The 17,473-nt window shown below is 36.5% G+C and overlaps 1 protein-coding gene across 2 annotated transcripts in view; it reads right to left on the bottom strand.

Moving 5' to 3' along the window:
• Window positions 1-17,473, bottom strand: part of gpc3 (glypican 3) — a 223,139-nt gene that overhangs the window by 62,171 nt on the left and 143,495 nt on the right. For both annotated transcript variants that reach the window (XM_057851009.1, XM_057851010.1), the window contains 2 exons: window positions 13,673-13,798; window positions 1,396-1,507 (listed from right to left, as the gene is read on the bottom strand). In XM_057851009.1, coding sequence (XP_057706992.1) covers window positions 1,396-1,507; window positions 13,673-13,798 — 238 coding nt within the window. The remainder of the gene's footprint in view (window positions 1-1,395; window positions 1,508-13,672; window positions 13,799-17,473) is intronic.

Here is a 17,473-nt window from a genome sequence, read left to right as displayed (position 1 = left end):
TAAAAAAAAGAAAAAAACCTAATACCTTAGGGAAGGTATGACGGGAAATGCTTGCGGTTTTGGAACCTTTACGTTTTCATATCACGGTATCGAGCTGCCCTTTTCATTCACTTATAAAAAATCATCATGCAGTTGATTGAAAGGACAGACAACAGCTTGGATAGTAAATGACCTTCATGTAAAAGATGGTTGCTCAAAGTGTTTAAGTATGCAAATCACAAATTTCTTAGCACTTTCATAATTGAGAAATTAATGTTTAAACACACAAAGACATTGCTTACGAAAGCAAACATTTTGTGACATCTGTTATACCCACGCACATACACACTGAGAGACTGTAGCACAGGTGTACGTGATCATGAGTAAAAACGACATTAGGAGGAAGGGCGGGCAATCTGGAATACTCACATTTGATTGGCTAAAATACTACAGGTTGCCAACACTTAACATGACAATTTAGCCAACACTTACATTTACTCCAGTGTTACACAAAATTCGCATTTTCAAACCAGTAAACAAGATTCTTTCTGCTCATGTGCACATGATAAAAGTGCTGTCTGTCTCTTCAAGGGTGAATTCACAATTACCAAACTGTGAGTTTAGATTGAATCACAAGTTTTCGATGTTAAAAATAAAACCACAGAGAAGGAGAGGAAAAACGATGATGCTGAAGCTTGACTCAAGTAGGACAAACTATGAGGTAATGGTGAAAAAGAAAATTACAGTCGGAAACCACAGGACTCTGTATTTTTTCAGAATGTCTTTGCTTGTCAGAGAAGCTGAGAGGGTCGGCAGCTGCTCTTTGAATCTTTCAGGTTGTTTAAAGCCGAGAGAAGAATTGTAATCCACCAAGACAGGCCTGTTGCACACACCATTTCTCGCGCACACACACCAAGAAGTATTTTAAGCAAAAGTCTATGTTCGGGGGCCATGGTAATTCAACATGTTGACAGCTACAAGTTCTACCACCAGGAAGCAAGAAATTTGTCCTGAGCCTTTCCATGATACATCTGCCCGCTAACTTTGAGCCTATGTGCGAGCATTTCTGGTTCTTGCCGGCCACACTCCAAAAGGTGGTTTCCATGGTGATGACAGAATGAAAAATAGGTCTCCGGCCTAGAAAACAGCTGGGGCTTCCAGTGGATGTTGCAAATAATTTTGGAACGTCAAAACAATCTCCGTCGCCCTTGCAAGCGTCCTACACTGGCCACACAGTTGTGAATGTGTGTCTCAGATGGGACACAAATGTTTTTTGCAGGTTCTTGCCACTAATACAATCGACAAATGTTCCCTTGTCCTCTGCTGACTCGGACAACACCTGTGTGAGGACTTTGGCTCACAAGATACAAGATTCACAAATTCCCACAGCAACCTATTAAAAAAATCAGTACCCACCTGGTTGATATGCTTGAGTTTGTCTATCATCTGACTGATGACAGGCTCGAGAGGCTTGCTGCTTCTGGATTCAGAACCTGAGTGAGACCGCCTCAGGCTGGGACCAATAAACCTGACATGGCAGTAAGAAACAGCATTACCAATCAGAAACATATGATTTTAAAATTTATAGATATAGATATTTTTTAGATGAAAGTGGAGAGAATTATGAAATGAACGAAATAGTGACTAAATTCAATAATTTTTTTGTAAATGTTGGCCCAAATTTGGCTGCTGATATTCCTGACCCAGGTTCTGACAAACACTTCTCAAATATTACGCATAATCCATGCTCTATTTTTCTTTCAGCAACAAATGAACAGGAAGTGATAAACACTGTACTTAAATGTAAAAGTAAGATTTCTACTGACTGCCATGATATCAATATGAATTTGGTTAAAAGAGTTATTTTAAACATTGCAAAACCCCTAACATACATATTCAATTTATCATTCCAATCTGGTTGTTTTCCGGCAAAGATGAAAATTGCCAAAGTAATCCCATTATTCAAAGATGATGACAAGCATTGTTTTTCCAATTACAGACCAATTTCTCTGCTGCCCCAGTTTTCAAAAATTTTGGAGAAACTCTTCAATTCCAGACTTGAAAAGTTTCTTGACAAACATCAGATAATACATGAAGGACAATATGGTTTCAGAACCAATAGAACGACATCAATGGCAATAATTGATGCATTTGAAGAAATCACGACTGCTATAGACAAGAAAAAACATGCCATCGGTGTTTTTATTGACCTTAAAAAGGCGTTTGATACAATAAATCATTCAATTCTACTAAATAAGTTGGAAAAATATGGAATTAGAGGTGTGGCTGGGGACTGGGTGAAAAGCTATTTATCAGAAAGGGTACAATATGTTAAGATGGACGAGAACATATCTGGCACACTTCACATTAGCTGTGGTGTCCCTCAAGGGTCTGTGTTGGGACCAAAACTTTTCATTGTGTATATGAACGATATCTTCCACGTATCCAATGCATTAAAACTTATCTTATTTGCTGACGACACCAACATATTCTATAGTAGTGATAATTACAGCGAGCTAGTAACTACTGTTAATAAGGAACTAAAAGCCATAAAGAAGTGGATGGATATAAATAAATTATCCCTAAATATTAAGAAAACAAAGGCAATGTTATTTGGTAATCAAATAGCTAATTCTGAGTTGAAAATAATAATTGAAGGTCTACCAATTGAAAATGTAAATGAAGCTAAATTTCTCGGCGTTATAATTGATAACAAGCTGTCATGGAGACCCCATATCAGATACACGAAAAACAAAATCTCCAAATGCCTGTCAATCATAAATAAAGCAAAACAATACCTTGATGTAAATGCACTTCGGATTTTATACTGCACTTTGGTACTCCCATACTTTTCATATTGTGTCGAAGTATGGGGGAACACTTACCAAAGTGCATTATATCCATTAATTACATTACAGAAGTGAGCAATTCGGATTATACATAAAGTAGGTTTTTTAGATCACACTGATGATTTATTTACTCAATCAAAACTGTTGAAATTTAATGATCTTGTGAAATACAACACATCAATACTTTTATTTAAAGCATTTCATAAGTTATTACCCCTCAATTTACAATGTCTTTTTACAGTGCAACAGCAATCTCATAATCTGAGAAGATTTGCCAACTTTTCACAACCAAAATTTCGTACTACTCTTAAAGGATTCTGCGTGTCTGTATGTGGGGTAAAACTCTGGAACAGTTTGGGATTACATTATAAGCAATGTCAAAGTATTCAGAAATTCAAATTGCTGTATAAACATTAGGAGTGGGAACCTCAGGGCACCTCACGATACGATACGATTCGCGATACAAGGCTCACGATAACGATTATATCACGATACAGCGATTATCGATATATTGGTCAGAAATTGGATACAACTGTTGAAACGAAAAAAGAAAAAAAAAAGATATTTAAAAATAGAAAAAATACTGTTTAAGTCATTTATTAAACAGTGACACCTTTTCTGTGCAACATTGCTGTAAAATATAAATCTACTGCAAATTGTGCCCCTGCACATATAGAGGAAACCAACCACGACCACTGATATCGCTTGGAGAGATCATGATGAATGGCACCCTTAATTTCTTTAAAGTTTTAAATCTTTAAAAAAATAAATAAATAAAAAGTGCCGTAGGTGTCAGCAGTTGAGCTTGGAGTGGGGCAATGATAAAATTGGTGGGTCTTTTCTTCGTATATGACCTTTGTTGCTTGGTTTGAGCACTTCCGCTATCTGCTTCAGCATTTAAGATGTCAGACTTGCTCAGTCACAGTCTTCCTCACCTTAAAAACAACAAAATAAAACAAAAAATATTAGCTACTTCATAGCGTTTGAGTTGAAATCCTGATTTTTTTTTTTTTTTTTTTTTTTTTTGTGTTGGAAGTATTGAATTTAAAAAAATATGAATTGAATGTATAGATATTAAAAATTCAATAATTACCTATTTTTAATATGTAGGCTACATCAATAATTACCTATTTTTATTTAATATGTAGGCTACATTAATTATCATGCACATCACTTTATATATCTTGGAACCCATTCAAACCATTTTTATAGCTTATTGTATCAAAATGACAGTAATAACTGTTTGTGTAGTAAACTTGATTGAAATTGGTTCTCAAATAAATCGGTTAATTCATGTGGGCTTGTTCGATATTCATTTTCATCCAGTTTAGGGTCCTGGTTAATTTTATATCATTCAACACCAAATGTCATCAAAATAACACATGTAAATTAAAAAGTCAATTACATTGCAAAACTTTCTTACCTCAAGTGATGAAAGCGAAGCTCACAAACGCCAGTGTCCACTACGTCACCAGCTCCCAGTGAAACTTATTTTTCTTAGACAATTCTTGCATACAGCAAAGTCCTTGTTCACCTTACTTCCTTTCTTGTTGGTGTAAAATCTAAAGTGTGTCCCCATGTGTGATTTGTAGCAATATTTTTCTCATTTTTTCCTCCACCGTTCTCACGGAGCTTTTTTATTTTTTCAACCCACTTGGAGCTCCCTCTCTTCTTCTCTAGACAACTTGTGCGCACTTTACCCTCACCGCCACTCCCGAGCGCCCCTAGTGGACCGCCAAGGAATTGCTCAACAAACATTGAGCAGTTTACAGCATCCATACTCCATTGTATGGCCAATATGTTAAATAAAAGTATCGATTCTTGGCGGGAGCATATCGATAACCCATCGGGTTGCAAAATATCGCAATATATCGCTGTATCGAGATATTGTCACACTCTTAATAAACATCAGGTCTGGTCACGATATACAGAAAGAGGTCTTTAATAGTCTTGGGTGTATGCAGAAATATTACATGTTTTATGTATAATATTTTGTACATATGTAATAGTTACTCATGTATTATTAGTGATGTGTATGTATATGTGTGTATGTGTATATATGTATATGTATATATATATATATATATATATTATATATATTATGCGTATATATTGGTGTTATTATGATTACTGCAACTATTATTATTATTATTATTATCAATGTAATCATTATGATTAGTACAGCTGTTGTAGGGAAGTGACTGCATTCCTATGGAATTTTTGGAGTGAAATGGGGGTGGGACTCAAAAAAGCTCGGCTTCTTCCCACTCCTTTTCGAGCTACACGTGTATGTATTGTTATAATTTTTGTTACATTCATCATGACTGTTTAATTTTTATTTTATTGTATTTTATTTTTTCCATACTTGTTGTTTTTTGTTGTTATTGCTCGGAATAAATAAATCAAATCAAATCAAAATCAAAAATTTCTTGATAATACATTGAATTGAAAAACTGTTTTTTTTTTGAGGCGCTTTAAAGAAAAAGCCACGATTCATAAGCATACACTCCAACTATTCTGAACCCAGATTAATAGAGCCATCTGGGGCGCACACTAAAAACAAATCCAATCAACAATATATATTACCATAATGTAATAATATTGTAATCACCTGTCCATTCGCCTCACAAAATTGTTTTCCCTGTCATGAATCAGTGGTTGAAAAGATGAAAACTATGAGTTTATCGCCACCTCGTGGTAATTGTATAAATGACAGCTTCTCTATTTTTGTTATATTTTAGATGAGGGTCAGAGGTAATGTAAATACTCAACTCAACTTCAACTAAGGGGCGTACTCCTACATTGGTAGGTCAATTACACAATAATATTATTTTAAACAGTCTGTAGGGAGTTCCCTGCACAAACGAGCCTACACCAGTTTAACTAATTTCTCAAAAGTGACAAACACAATGTGGAGTTTCAAATTAAAGTGGCTCAGTGTATATTTTTCTTCTATTCTTATGCACTTTCATTCACACCTCTTGTTGAGGCCACAAAAAGATAAAGGAAAATGGCAACAATGCACTGATTCTATAGTATCACTTCTTCACTGCTGGCCAGAAGTATTGGCACCCCTGCAATTCTGTCAGATAATGCTCAATTTCTCCCAGAAAATAATTGCAATTACAAATGCATTGGTAGTAATATCTTCATTTATTTTGCTTGCAATGAAAAAACACAAAAGAGAATGAAAAAAAAAAAAAAAGAATCATTATCATATTACACAAAACTCCAAAAATGGGCCAGACATAAGGATTGGCACCCTCAGCCAAATACTTTACTACTTTAGACAAAATAACCGCGAGCAACCGCTTCCCTATCCATCAATGAGTTTCTTACAATGCTCTGCTGGAATTTTAGACCATTCTTCTTTGGCCAACTGCTCCAGGTCTCTTGAGATTTGAAGGGTGCCTTTTCCAAACTGCCATTTTGAGATCTCTCCAAAGGTGTTTTATGGGATTCAGGTCCGGACTCATTACTGGCCACTTTAGAAGTCTCCAGTGTTTTGGGTCATTGTCCTGCTGGAAGACCCATGACCTCTGAGGGAGACCCAGCTTTCTCACACTGGGCCCTACAGTATGCTGCAAAATTTGTTGGTAGTCTTCAGACTTCATAATGCCATGCACACGGTCAAGCAGTCCAGTGCCAGAGGCGGCAAGGCAACCCCAAAACATCCATCATGTTTGACTGTGTGGACCGTGTTCTTTTTTTTGAAAGCCTCGTTTTTTTTCCCTGTAAACTCTATGTTGATGCATTTTCCCAAAAAGCTCTACTTTTGTCTTATCTGACCGGAGAGCATTCTTCCAAAACGTTTTTGGCTTTCTCAGGTAAGTTTTGGCAAACTCCAGCCTGGCTTTTTTATGTCTCTGGGTCAGAAGTGGGGTCTTCCTGGGTATCCTACCATAGAGTCATTTTCATTCAGACGCAGACGGATAGTATGGGTTGACATTGTTGTACCCTTGGACTGCAGGACAGCTTGAACTTCTTTGGATGTTAGTCCAGGTTCTTTATCCACCATCCGCACAATCTTTCGTTGAAATCTCTCAATATTTCTTTTCCGTTTAGGGAGGTTTCCCACAGTGCCATGGGCTTTACACTTATTGATGACACTGCGCACGATAGACACAGGAACATTCAGGTCTTTTGAGATGGACTTGTAGCCTTGAGATTGCCCATGGTTCCTCACAATTTTGCTTCTCAAGTCCTCAGACAGTTCTTTGGTATTCTTTCTTATCTCCATGCTCAATGTGGTACACACAAGGACAGAGGACAGAGGTTGAGTCAACTTTAATCCATTTTGATTGGCTTCAAGTGTGATTTATTTTTTGCCACCACCTGTTATGTGCCACAGGTAAGTAACAGGTGCTGTTAATTACACAAATTAGAGAAGCATCACATGATTTTTCAAAGGGTGCCAATACTTTTGGACCAAAGCATTTGTAATTTCAATCATTTTCTGTGAGAAATTGAGCATTATCTGACAGAATTGCAGGGGTGCCAATACTTTTGGCCAGCAGAGTATACTTGGTGAAGTAAGAACCCGCAAGATTCATGTGTCTCACATGATGGTTTTTGAACATATGTGGGTACGTATGAATTTGCAAGTCTCTGCTTCCATTTTCATTATTTAAATTTTTCATGTAATATTCCTGACATTTCATTAAATTCCAATGACGTTTTTCCCTAATTGTTTAATCTTCTTATTAAGCACCAGCTCCACTCTTTTTGTCCATAATCATCAAATTAATAATGGATATAGATATGAAATTCATTTAAGCGTCACAGATATCAGTCCAAGACTGAGGATTACAATAGCTTTGAAAGACAGACTGGGGCTAAACTAGGCTCATGCCTTTTGTGATATATGCTTGTAATGTTACCAGATGTGACATATTGCATTTATTTATTTCATCTAACTGTTTCCATGTTATACACTGATCCTATAATTGAGCTTGAGTCAATCCGGTTGATATGGCCGATTCTCAACAGATGTGTAGTCTTTTCCCAGTAAGATATCAAATTTTACATTGTATGTAGTTTAATGAACTGGTTGATATTCACCACAATACTTATTCATGTTTTTTTTTTTCATTCCTTTGGCAATGTGTTTGGTTGTCTGTTTGTGGTGTTCACGAGTCAATGTAAAAATGGATGGAAATTGTAAAGTAAATTGGCTGATTTGGACAGTAATGTGATTTGAACTCCTGGTCTGCTGCCATGGCAACACTAGAATCCAGTCTTTCCCAACCTTTTTTCAGTTGATAGCTGAAGTACCTCCTAAAAAAGAAATATTAGCTCTATAAATATCACCTAAATTGCAGATAAAATTGAGTAGTGTAGTTGGCCCAAGTGTTAATAATAACAAGACAAGAGAGATTCATAATGGTAAATTACATTATATTTTTAACCACTGTAACTGTACTGAAATATACGAAAATTACAAAATCTACTGATATATGCTTTAATTATAATGTATTCCACATACGTTCATTGTATATGGCGGAAAACACTGACAAGGCTGAAAAAGCGGTTTCTGCTCTTGCATTCCTCTTTAAAATAAACTGCTGTATTCTAAGCCAAAAGAACTGTTGTGTTGGATTGAACAATATGTTGTCATAGCAGTTTCATGGCACATTAAGCCCCTGAACTATTTTTAATTTGTCCAAGTACCCTGAAGACCCCCGTTTACAGACACAGCGCGACCACTTTTGTTTCAACCCAGCCATAAAAAGAGGGCAAGTTATTATATTTATTATTTGAAATGTCTATCATTTTTATCTTAAAATCACTAATTGATGTCTAATATTTAGTTTAAAATGAAAATGACTTTAAAATATGATTCACTCGCATATTTTAAAGTTTTAAACAAATTACTTCACAATGAAAAAAATAGTGTCTGTAAATATGTCACGGATATCTACCTCATAACTATCGCCTAATTGTTTGTTTGTTTGTTTGTTTTGTTTGTTTCTGTCGCATTTCCCCCGATATTTTAGATGATAAATAATCGATCCAAAGGAAAATTGAAAAAAAAAAAAAAAAAAAAAAAAAAAGTTTAAAAGGGTAAATATTTGACAAATAAAATCTTGACCACTCCTCGATGTCTGCGATTTCTACATCGCGATCCTTGATATATTTCTGTGTTTCACCCATAAAATTCCCCAAAAGTCCAGCTGTGGCCATTCACAGCTGTGTATTGACACTCGGTGATACATGCTACATGGACTTTTTGGATCAAAATAAAGTTAGCACGCGATAATATCTCGTTAAACTCATGGTGTATTTAATTATGCTGTTTCATGCTCTTAGGGGTTAAAAAAATTAAAAATGCTGTCCTGCTCAAAAATTTTCTTTCACCAGAAACTAGAGATTTTAAGCTTTCCAATGATGTATTATACTGTACATACATATAGGACAATTTTGAAATTTGGCCAAATTGGGGGTCTCAAAGAGGAACTTCAAGCCACCTGAGTGTTTTCTGCCAAATTATTATTATTTTTTTTAATCAAATAACACTGATTTTAAATATAAAATAAAATATGTTAACTTGGAAAATGAATGAATGAATGAACTTGCAAAGTTAAATACAACTGAATTGTACTAGAGTGATGATTCTTTTACCAAGCACCAGAGGGAGCTCACATACCACATTATGAAAGTCACTACTGTTGGCAGGACTGATATTTTTATGCAGACGAGAAAGACAGATGATGAGTTAATGTCCATCTAGATGTAAACTCACTAACCAAACTCTAAGGCCTGATAAAATGTTCTCAAGCTCAATGTGTTTTCATGTTTAGCTCTCTCTGACAAACAAACACTCAGTACAGATACAAAATCTTTAGACTCAACAAAGCATCTTCTCTTCCATCATTTATCCCTCACACGTATGCAGAGGTGGATATGTACTGTTTGGAGATCACACACCGTCATAGCTACCAGTTATCAGCATGACGCTGTTTGATGTGCTGAAAAAGGTAGCTCCTGTGATCTCAGCTCGAAGTGGTAGGGTAAACACGCCTGACTATAAAACCACTATATTTAGCTCTAAGATCACTCCTGAAGTATTGAAAACATCGAGCAGTTAATTCTCCCATGGCATGATTCATTTAATCTTTTATTTTTAATACACAACGTTAAACAATTTGGAGAATAAAATTATATCTGGATTGGTATTTGCTCATGGAGTAAAAATGTACTTTTCTGTTTTTACAGACACGTGCCATTCCAGGTGACACTGAGAATTGCTTGCCGGGAGGTATTGTAATCACTCCATCATTCACTCTCCTCTGCTGCCTCCATACACGTTCCTATCGTTTGGTCCGGCTTGTAATCGTCCCCTCGGGACAACCATGCTCCTCACCAGCACCGTGTCTCCTCCGTAAATTCTCTATCTTTGCGGCAGACTCTCTCTCACAGAGGCTGCCCTCTTGATCAAGAGGTCAAACATACACCTGGAGCATATTTCCTCTAAAAATGTTCTGGTGCGAAGATTAAACTCTACAAATAATATGAAAAGGAAAGCTGAAAATATATAAGAATGAGAGCAAAATTGAAAAGAATGATAATAAAAGGGGGATAGAAAGCAGGAAGTAATAATAGGTGGTGTCAGAATGGGGGTGAAGTTGAATGATGTGGAGACCAAATTAGGTTGTACAGGAAATATGATGGAAATGTCAATTAAGTGACCGACAAGAAAATGAAAGCATGCCTTCTGAGCCAAACTGAGGATTTACACTCAAGCAGTGGCAGAAGGGATGTGGGTGGCTCACGTGAAGATTATCAGCTCGGAGCAAACATAACCTTCAGATAGCCTCAATTACGCGCAGGGTGGACGAGCAGTGCAAATTCAAAAATTCATCAGTCTGTTTGTATTTTCAATCGTTTATATTCTTTGATAAATTTGCTGTTAGGTTATTGAGATCGTACAGTGTGTGTCCCATAGGCTATAAAGAACTAAAATGAAGAAAACTAAATAGTGCAACACCTTTATGAATACCTTTTGTGACATTTGTTAGGTGCTGTGCAGAGAGATTCTGCAAATGTACGTACAATGGGTGCCATGCTTTCAATCTGTTTGAATGCAAGATAAAGCGTGCTATTTTTCAGGGTCAACTCTATATTTTTTGGACAATAAGTTTCACATTGCTTTATGGCTTGGTTGGTGCTGCAATTTATATTTAGGTGCGACTTGTGTATATAAAAATGTCAAAAGTTCTAGATGGTTTTCAACGGTGAATGACATGACCAAGAAGTGATTAGTTCCAGCCAGTTGTTCCTAATGCTTTAGTGCAGTGGTTCTTTACTGGGTTCGGTGAGTAAGCCTCAGGGGTTTGTGAAGGGTAAGAAACGCAGATACACCATTTTGTACGCTGACTAAATCAGGCAAAGTGGCGGTTTAGATCGGGTTTTGGAGTGGTTTGCCCTCAAAAGGCTTTATACTAGTGGTCCCCAAACTACTGCCCGCGGGCCGGATACGGCCCGCCTCCACATTTGGTACGGCCCCCTGAACAATACCAGAGAGCATTTTGATTTTTTTCTTTTTTTCCCCAATAGTGTTATTTATTTCCTGGCTTTTTTTCTGTGAAGAACCCAGAGAGGGTTGTTTCATTATTATATATTTAATAGTGTTATTATAGGAAAGCCCCATTGCATGTTTGTGCTTTAGTTTAATTGTTACTACGCTGGCCCTTTAAGAAAAGCGACGCGCGCACGAGTCATTTTCTCTCCTCCCTTCATTGGCGCGCACGAGTTACTGTCTCTCCTCCCTTCACTGCCGGTGTACACAAGTCACTTTTTCCTCCTTTCACTGCCTGCGGTTCGTTCCTCAAGCTGCCGTCCTGTTTAGTGTCAATCCAAGTGTTGTGTGTGAATGAGAGAGGTGGGTATATTGCAGAAGTGTGCCTTGGCAGTGCATAAACGGGTTTGGCGGATGAGTTTCCTGCTTAGGGTCCCTTGTATTCGTTAGCCGCTACGAGCTAACGGCTAGGCGCCGTGTGCTAACCGTTAGCCGCTACTGCTAATCGCTAATGCTAATCGTTGGCCCCTTTGGCTACATGGTGGAAGCTGAATACGTATCTAAATTGTTAGTTCCTGATTAATGTGTATGCTCATTATTGTGAATGATTAGCATTGTATGCATTATATAAGCAGTGTATTTCATTTATATTATATTTAATGTTGTTCCTGTTAATTTAGATATGTTTATAATATAGTATATGTTTATAGGTTATATATATTATATTACTGACATGTTATATGGTTTTGTATTCACAGAAACCACAATACAACAAAATAAATCTCATACTCCTTTCATCATCATTAAAGGAAACAAATCCTCAACGTCCCCTGTTGATTCTCTGATCTGAGTCACAACTCCATAGCGTCGCCGGCTTTATACCACACACCCACAGAGGGATCCCCAGTCAAATTAACTCTCTTTTTCAGTTATTATTATCATTTTTTATTATTATTATTGTTATATAATATATTAATATTTTATTTACTTTTGTTCCGTGAAGAATCCAAAAAGGGTTATTTGATTGTGGATTTCTGAAAAACAATACATTTTTACATTTAGGCACTCCTGCAATCGTCACACTTTTTCTGTTACAAACTGACCCTGGCCCCTCATTAGAGAAGGGAAAAGTTATGTAGCCCCCACAGAAAAAAGTTTGGGGACCCCTGCTTTATACCATTTCTTTCAACTGCTAGACCTCTAATAGGAAGAGAAATAGGTTTGCTCAGTGGAAGATTGACTGGCACTTGGTATGAGGAAGTATAGACACGTTTCCGAGGTACTTCTTTACTTCCTGCTTAATGCTTGCGACTTCCATTTTCACGTTATTAAGTTGAGTTAAGATTAAGTTCAACCGCAACACTTGATGTTTTGTCTAAACCGGAAGTTTGGAGCAGAAATTTTCCAAGATGGTGCAGCCCATGTTTTTCTCAGGAAACTTGTCTATAACAGACTTACAGACAAGGTGAACTGCATAGATGATTTGAAAAAAGAAATATTTGCTTCATTTTACGCTATGAAAATAGTATGTGATGCAAGGATGCGGCAATGAAATGAGAATGTAGACAGAAAACAAAAAGAGGAACAGGGTAAAATGAAATGAGTTTCATTTTCCAACGTGAAAAACCAACAGCAAAAGGCAAAAATTATTTGTAGTAAATTTAAAATCTGAAAGAAATTTGAACAGGAACTTAAATGTTAACTTGCTCGGTTTTGAATTCGTAAAAAAATGTATTATGAAATTCCGAAGGGTTCGGTGAATGCACCTGTGAAAGTCGTGGGGTTTGGCATCTTTAGCAAGGTTAAGAACCACTGCTATAGTCTTAATAACTATGTTTTCATGTAGCTTTAGCTGAATAACCTGAGAGTTATGTAAAAATACCATATATATATTTATTCTGCTAGTCTCTGTTGCATTTCAACTTGCATTTCAAGATGAAATGTCGGTTCTTGGGGACTTCTTTTTTGTCAAATTTCGACTGAAAATGCGCCGTATATTGCTTGACGGGTGCGATTTATACTACAGATTTACTTATAGTCTGAAAAATTCCGTAATTATCTGGGTAGTTGTGATTTAATGTCATTGTGTTCAGTCCGACAGGTGTTTGACACTATTTATTTTGTGTACAAGAGAAATAAAAATGTAATTTCCCGCCCTATGGTGTACTATGTCTCTCACCCAAAGTCAGCCTGGATAGGCTCAGGTTTACCCACAACTCAAATGATGACAAGTGTTCTAGAAGTGTATGGGATTTTTTCATCGTTGTTTCAATTATTCTTTGTGGTCTTGTGTGCTTCCATTCAAGAAGATACGTTGCTGACTTACTTGTCTGTCATTTCTTGTCCATTCCAGCAGAGAGAGTGGTTTGCCGGAGCAGGCTCTCGGTTGCACAGAGACTCCCCAAGACCGCTGTAGAAGGAGCTGAATTCCCTCAGATTGGAAATGAACTCCCTGGAGAAGGTGAAGCAAGAAAATGTCCATCACGCGCCTAAAACAGGAAGCTAGCCGGTCAGCTCGGTCTCGCGGGAGGGAGAGAGAAACATGTCTCTTCTCTTAATTGGCGTTAATATAGGAACAGTGTTGCAGAGGCCTGTGGACCCAGGGGACATTGTTACAAAATGCACACAGGACTGTTACTGCATTACTTAGGGGAGAACAGGGTTGGTTTTCACAATTACTACTCTTTCATAAATATTTTTCCATCAACGCATTTTGAAATAGTCATTCGTACAGGGACGCTAAATATATTGGGTTGGATTTGACATCCTTTTCATTTTTCAACTCTTCTTTTAAAGAAACTTATCATCAAAGGTGGGTAGAGTAGCCAAAATTTTTACCCAAGTCAAAGTAGCATTACTTCAAAATAAAATTACTCAAGTAAAAGTAATCATCCAAAAACTGTACTTGGTATTTGGTGGAAAGAATACTCAAGTAATGAGTAACATTGTGAGTAACTGCTTATATCGTTTTTGTATTTTTTTTTCAAACAATTGTATTTTTTCCTGAGCAGAAAGTTATCTATAAGTCTAAAGGTCTATACACATATATATATATTGCTATAATGATACTGTACAATAACCTAATACATAACTACATTAAGCCAAAGCAATTAAAAAACATTCTGACGAGCGAAAAAAAATTACATAAATGAAGCATTTTCCATCCAAAGAGCATGACTGCCTTCTGGTGGAGAAAATAGTTCCGAGTTTGAAAAGTGAAGAGTTCCGTCATAACTACTATTTTGAAATTAAAAACATAAAATCTCTGGTTTTCTGTGGTCAATCGGTGCCAAATAAAAATGGTAGAGAGGTTCAAATCCGTGCTTTCGAGTCATGTTGAGGGCAGCGCTCTATATCAAATACACCACATGATTGAAGAGGCTGACGTGAAGATTGAACGGCAAGCTTGCGTCTGATTGGTATAATGGAGTCATGTGATTATTGTTGCAACGTCTCATTGGTGAAATCTGTAGAGCTACCCGATAATACACCAGGCACGTCTCTACCCAAAAAAAAAAAAAAAAAAAAAAAAATCTAATATGTAGAATAAAGAGGAAAAATGTAGCGACTCTTTTGTAGCCCAAAGTAGCAGAGTAAGAGTAAAGTTTTTTTCTTCACGAATCTACTCAAGTAAAAGGTATAGCTTAGTAAAACTACTTAGAAGTACGTTTTTCTCAAAAGGATACTCAACGTAGTAACGGAGTAAATGTGAGGCATTTCTACCCACCTCTGCTTATTATCAATCAGAGATCACGGCACTTTGTGACCATCCCCATCGGTGTGTAGGTTGTCACTTACTTAAATGGGATATTCTTTAAAATTGCTGACAATCTTCTGAACAAAATTTAACGATAAAAAAAAAAATCGTTATCTAAATAAATGAGGGAAATTAACAAGAATACACGGAAATGTTACCATTAATGCCTTTACTGCCAGCCCAGGTCACAGAGTGTGTGTTGTCGTCCTTAATAAAAAATAGGAAACTGATATTGAAAATGCCCACTGCACATAGGTTATTTCTTTAAAAAAAAAAGAATGAGCTCACTCAAGAACTCATTTAGAGAAACCTGGCATGCCAGATAGATTGTTCCAAATATCCACTACAAATATTTTCCACATATCAAATAGGGAAAGATCCAATCGAGACCCGTTTCACAGGAAAAACATTTTTTTCTAAAGAAACACGGCTGATGATTAGACGATGGCTCTTCTTGTCACAAACACGAAAACATAGTTATCTTGTCAAGAAAAGCTTTTCGTGACGTTCTGTCCTCTTCTTCTGTTAAAGATGAAATTATGTGTATTTCCGACAAAACTTCAGAAATTGAACTATCAACAAGAACCACTTTTCACATTGTATTCAACCAGACAGTTGCTTGCTGTACTTGTCTGCTGTTCCGGTCTCTTTCTCCTGGTTGGTTCAAACATCAGATGACCGGGGAAGTGGTTGGAGAGCTGAAGTTTGCAAGACGGTACTGCATGTTGAATCAATGAATCTGGAAGTACCATCTTGCTTGCAAGGCTACATTTAGGGTATTCAGCACAAAATTAAAATTGAGTCCAGAACTGAACAGTGCAAAAACACACCTCTTTAAAGCTACTTAAAGTCCCTTGTTTTCAGTGTGAATCTACTAGAAATAAGTGCCAGTGCTTCAAGTAATTTTTACTCACCTAGATTTCTTGAAATAACAAGTAGTTAGGCTTTCATTAAACTGAAAATAAACTTAACAGACTTATTTTAAGCAATAAATCAGTATATGTAATCTTAAAAAAGCTTTGAAATGTCAGAAATGTTCTTAATTCAAGATTAGATATTGTTCAAAACATTATTTGAAAGCAATTTTTACCAACATTTAGATGTATGGGCTTAATAAGAACAAAAAGCAATATTTACTTCAAGTCTATGGAATCATCTGAGGCATCAATCTGTTAACTAGTCTTTAACAGTAAAAATAAAATGGGGAAAAATTATTTGACTAGATTTAAGAAACATAATCTGATTAAATTTGCAGTGAACATCGTTATTCACAGTCAGAATGACGGACAGATTCTGCACTTTCCATGCAGAGTTGCGGTGCCCACTCCAAGCAAACTACGCAGCACACTGCTGTGTTTTACTGGCTTAGTTCTATTTTCTAGGTTTTTTTCCCCTATTCTACAATGTACACAGCTGAGAGCTGTTGGAACACAATTTAGTGGTGCCATGTAAAGTGACAACAAAAATCCTTTGTACTGTTGCTGATGCTGTGACAGGGATCCCACATCCAAATTGTGACCCCGACTCATGTTTTTGGCTAAAAGCTAAACTAACAGCTGGCAAGCAAGAAGCTAGTTTGAGAATATGAATCAACATTTTTTTATCTTTGTACTCATACTTTTTCATGATAACACCAGAAGTGGGTAGCATAGTCAAACATTTTACTCAAGTGAGAGCAGCTTTGCTTTCAAATAATATTACTCAAGTAAAAGTAGATATCCCAAAATTTACTCAAGTACAAGTAAAAAAGTATCCGTTGAAAAGAATACTCAAGTAATGAGTAACATTGTGAGTGACTGCTGAGGATGTCAATTTTTTTCATACCGGTAATATTACTTTTTTTTCTCAGCACAACGCCATCTATATGAACTGATTATTATACTGTACTATAACCAATTACAAAAACGTATTAGGCCAAAAAGATCACACAAAAATCAAATTCAGACCAGAACAGCACTTGAAACATCACCCGTCCCTTAATCCTAAAACCTTAGTAACCGTTTTATCTTATGCTTTCCTGAGAAAACGTCAATCATTAGTTTTTTTGTGGGACCACTTTACCATGCTGATACAGTATTTTGAACCACTTTTGGAATTGTTTTGATTCCTTTTTTCCAGCCTTGATTGAAATAAATATAATTTTCATGAGGAAAAAAAAACAAAAAACATCACCCGTCCAAAGAGCATGAACGCCCTCTAGTGGAGAAAAAAACATTGTTACCTTTGATTGGTATAATGGAGCATGTGGTTTTTGTTGCGATGTCTCATTGGTGAAAATGAGACAGCCTCTGTCGGCATCTCTGGCAAAAATAAAGTCATTATGTAGACTAAAGAGGAAAAACGTAACGACTCTAGTATAGCCCATAATAG

The sequence above is a fragment of the Corythoichthys intestinalis genome, chromosome 11, assembly GCF_030265065.1.
Source record: "Corythoichthys intestinalis isolate RoL2023-P3 chromosome 11, ASM3026506v1, whole genome shotgun sequence".
In the NCBI taxonomy this organism is placed as follows: domain Eukaryota; kingdom Metazoa; phylum Chordata; class Actinopteri; order Syngnathiformes; family Syngnathidae; genus Corythoichthys; species Corythoichthys intestinalis.
The sequence above is the reverse complement of the archived record's forward strand: the minus strand, read 5'-3'. Positions and strand labels throughout refer to the sequence as shown.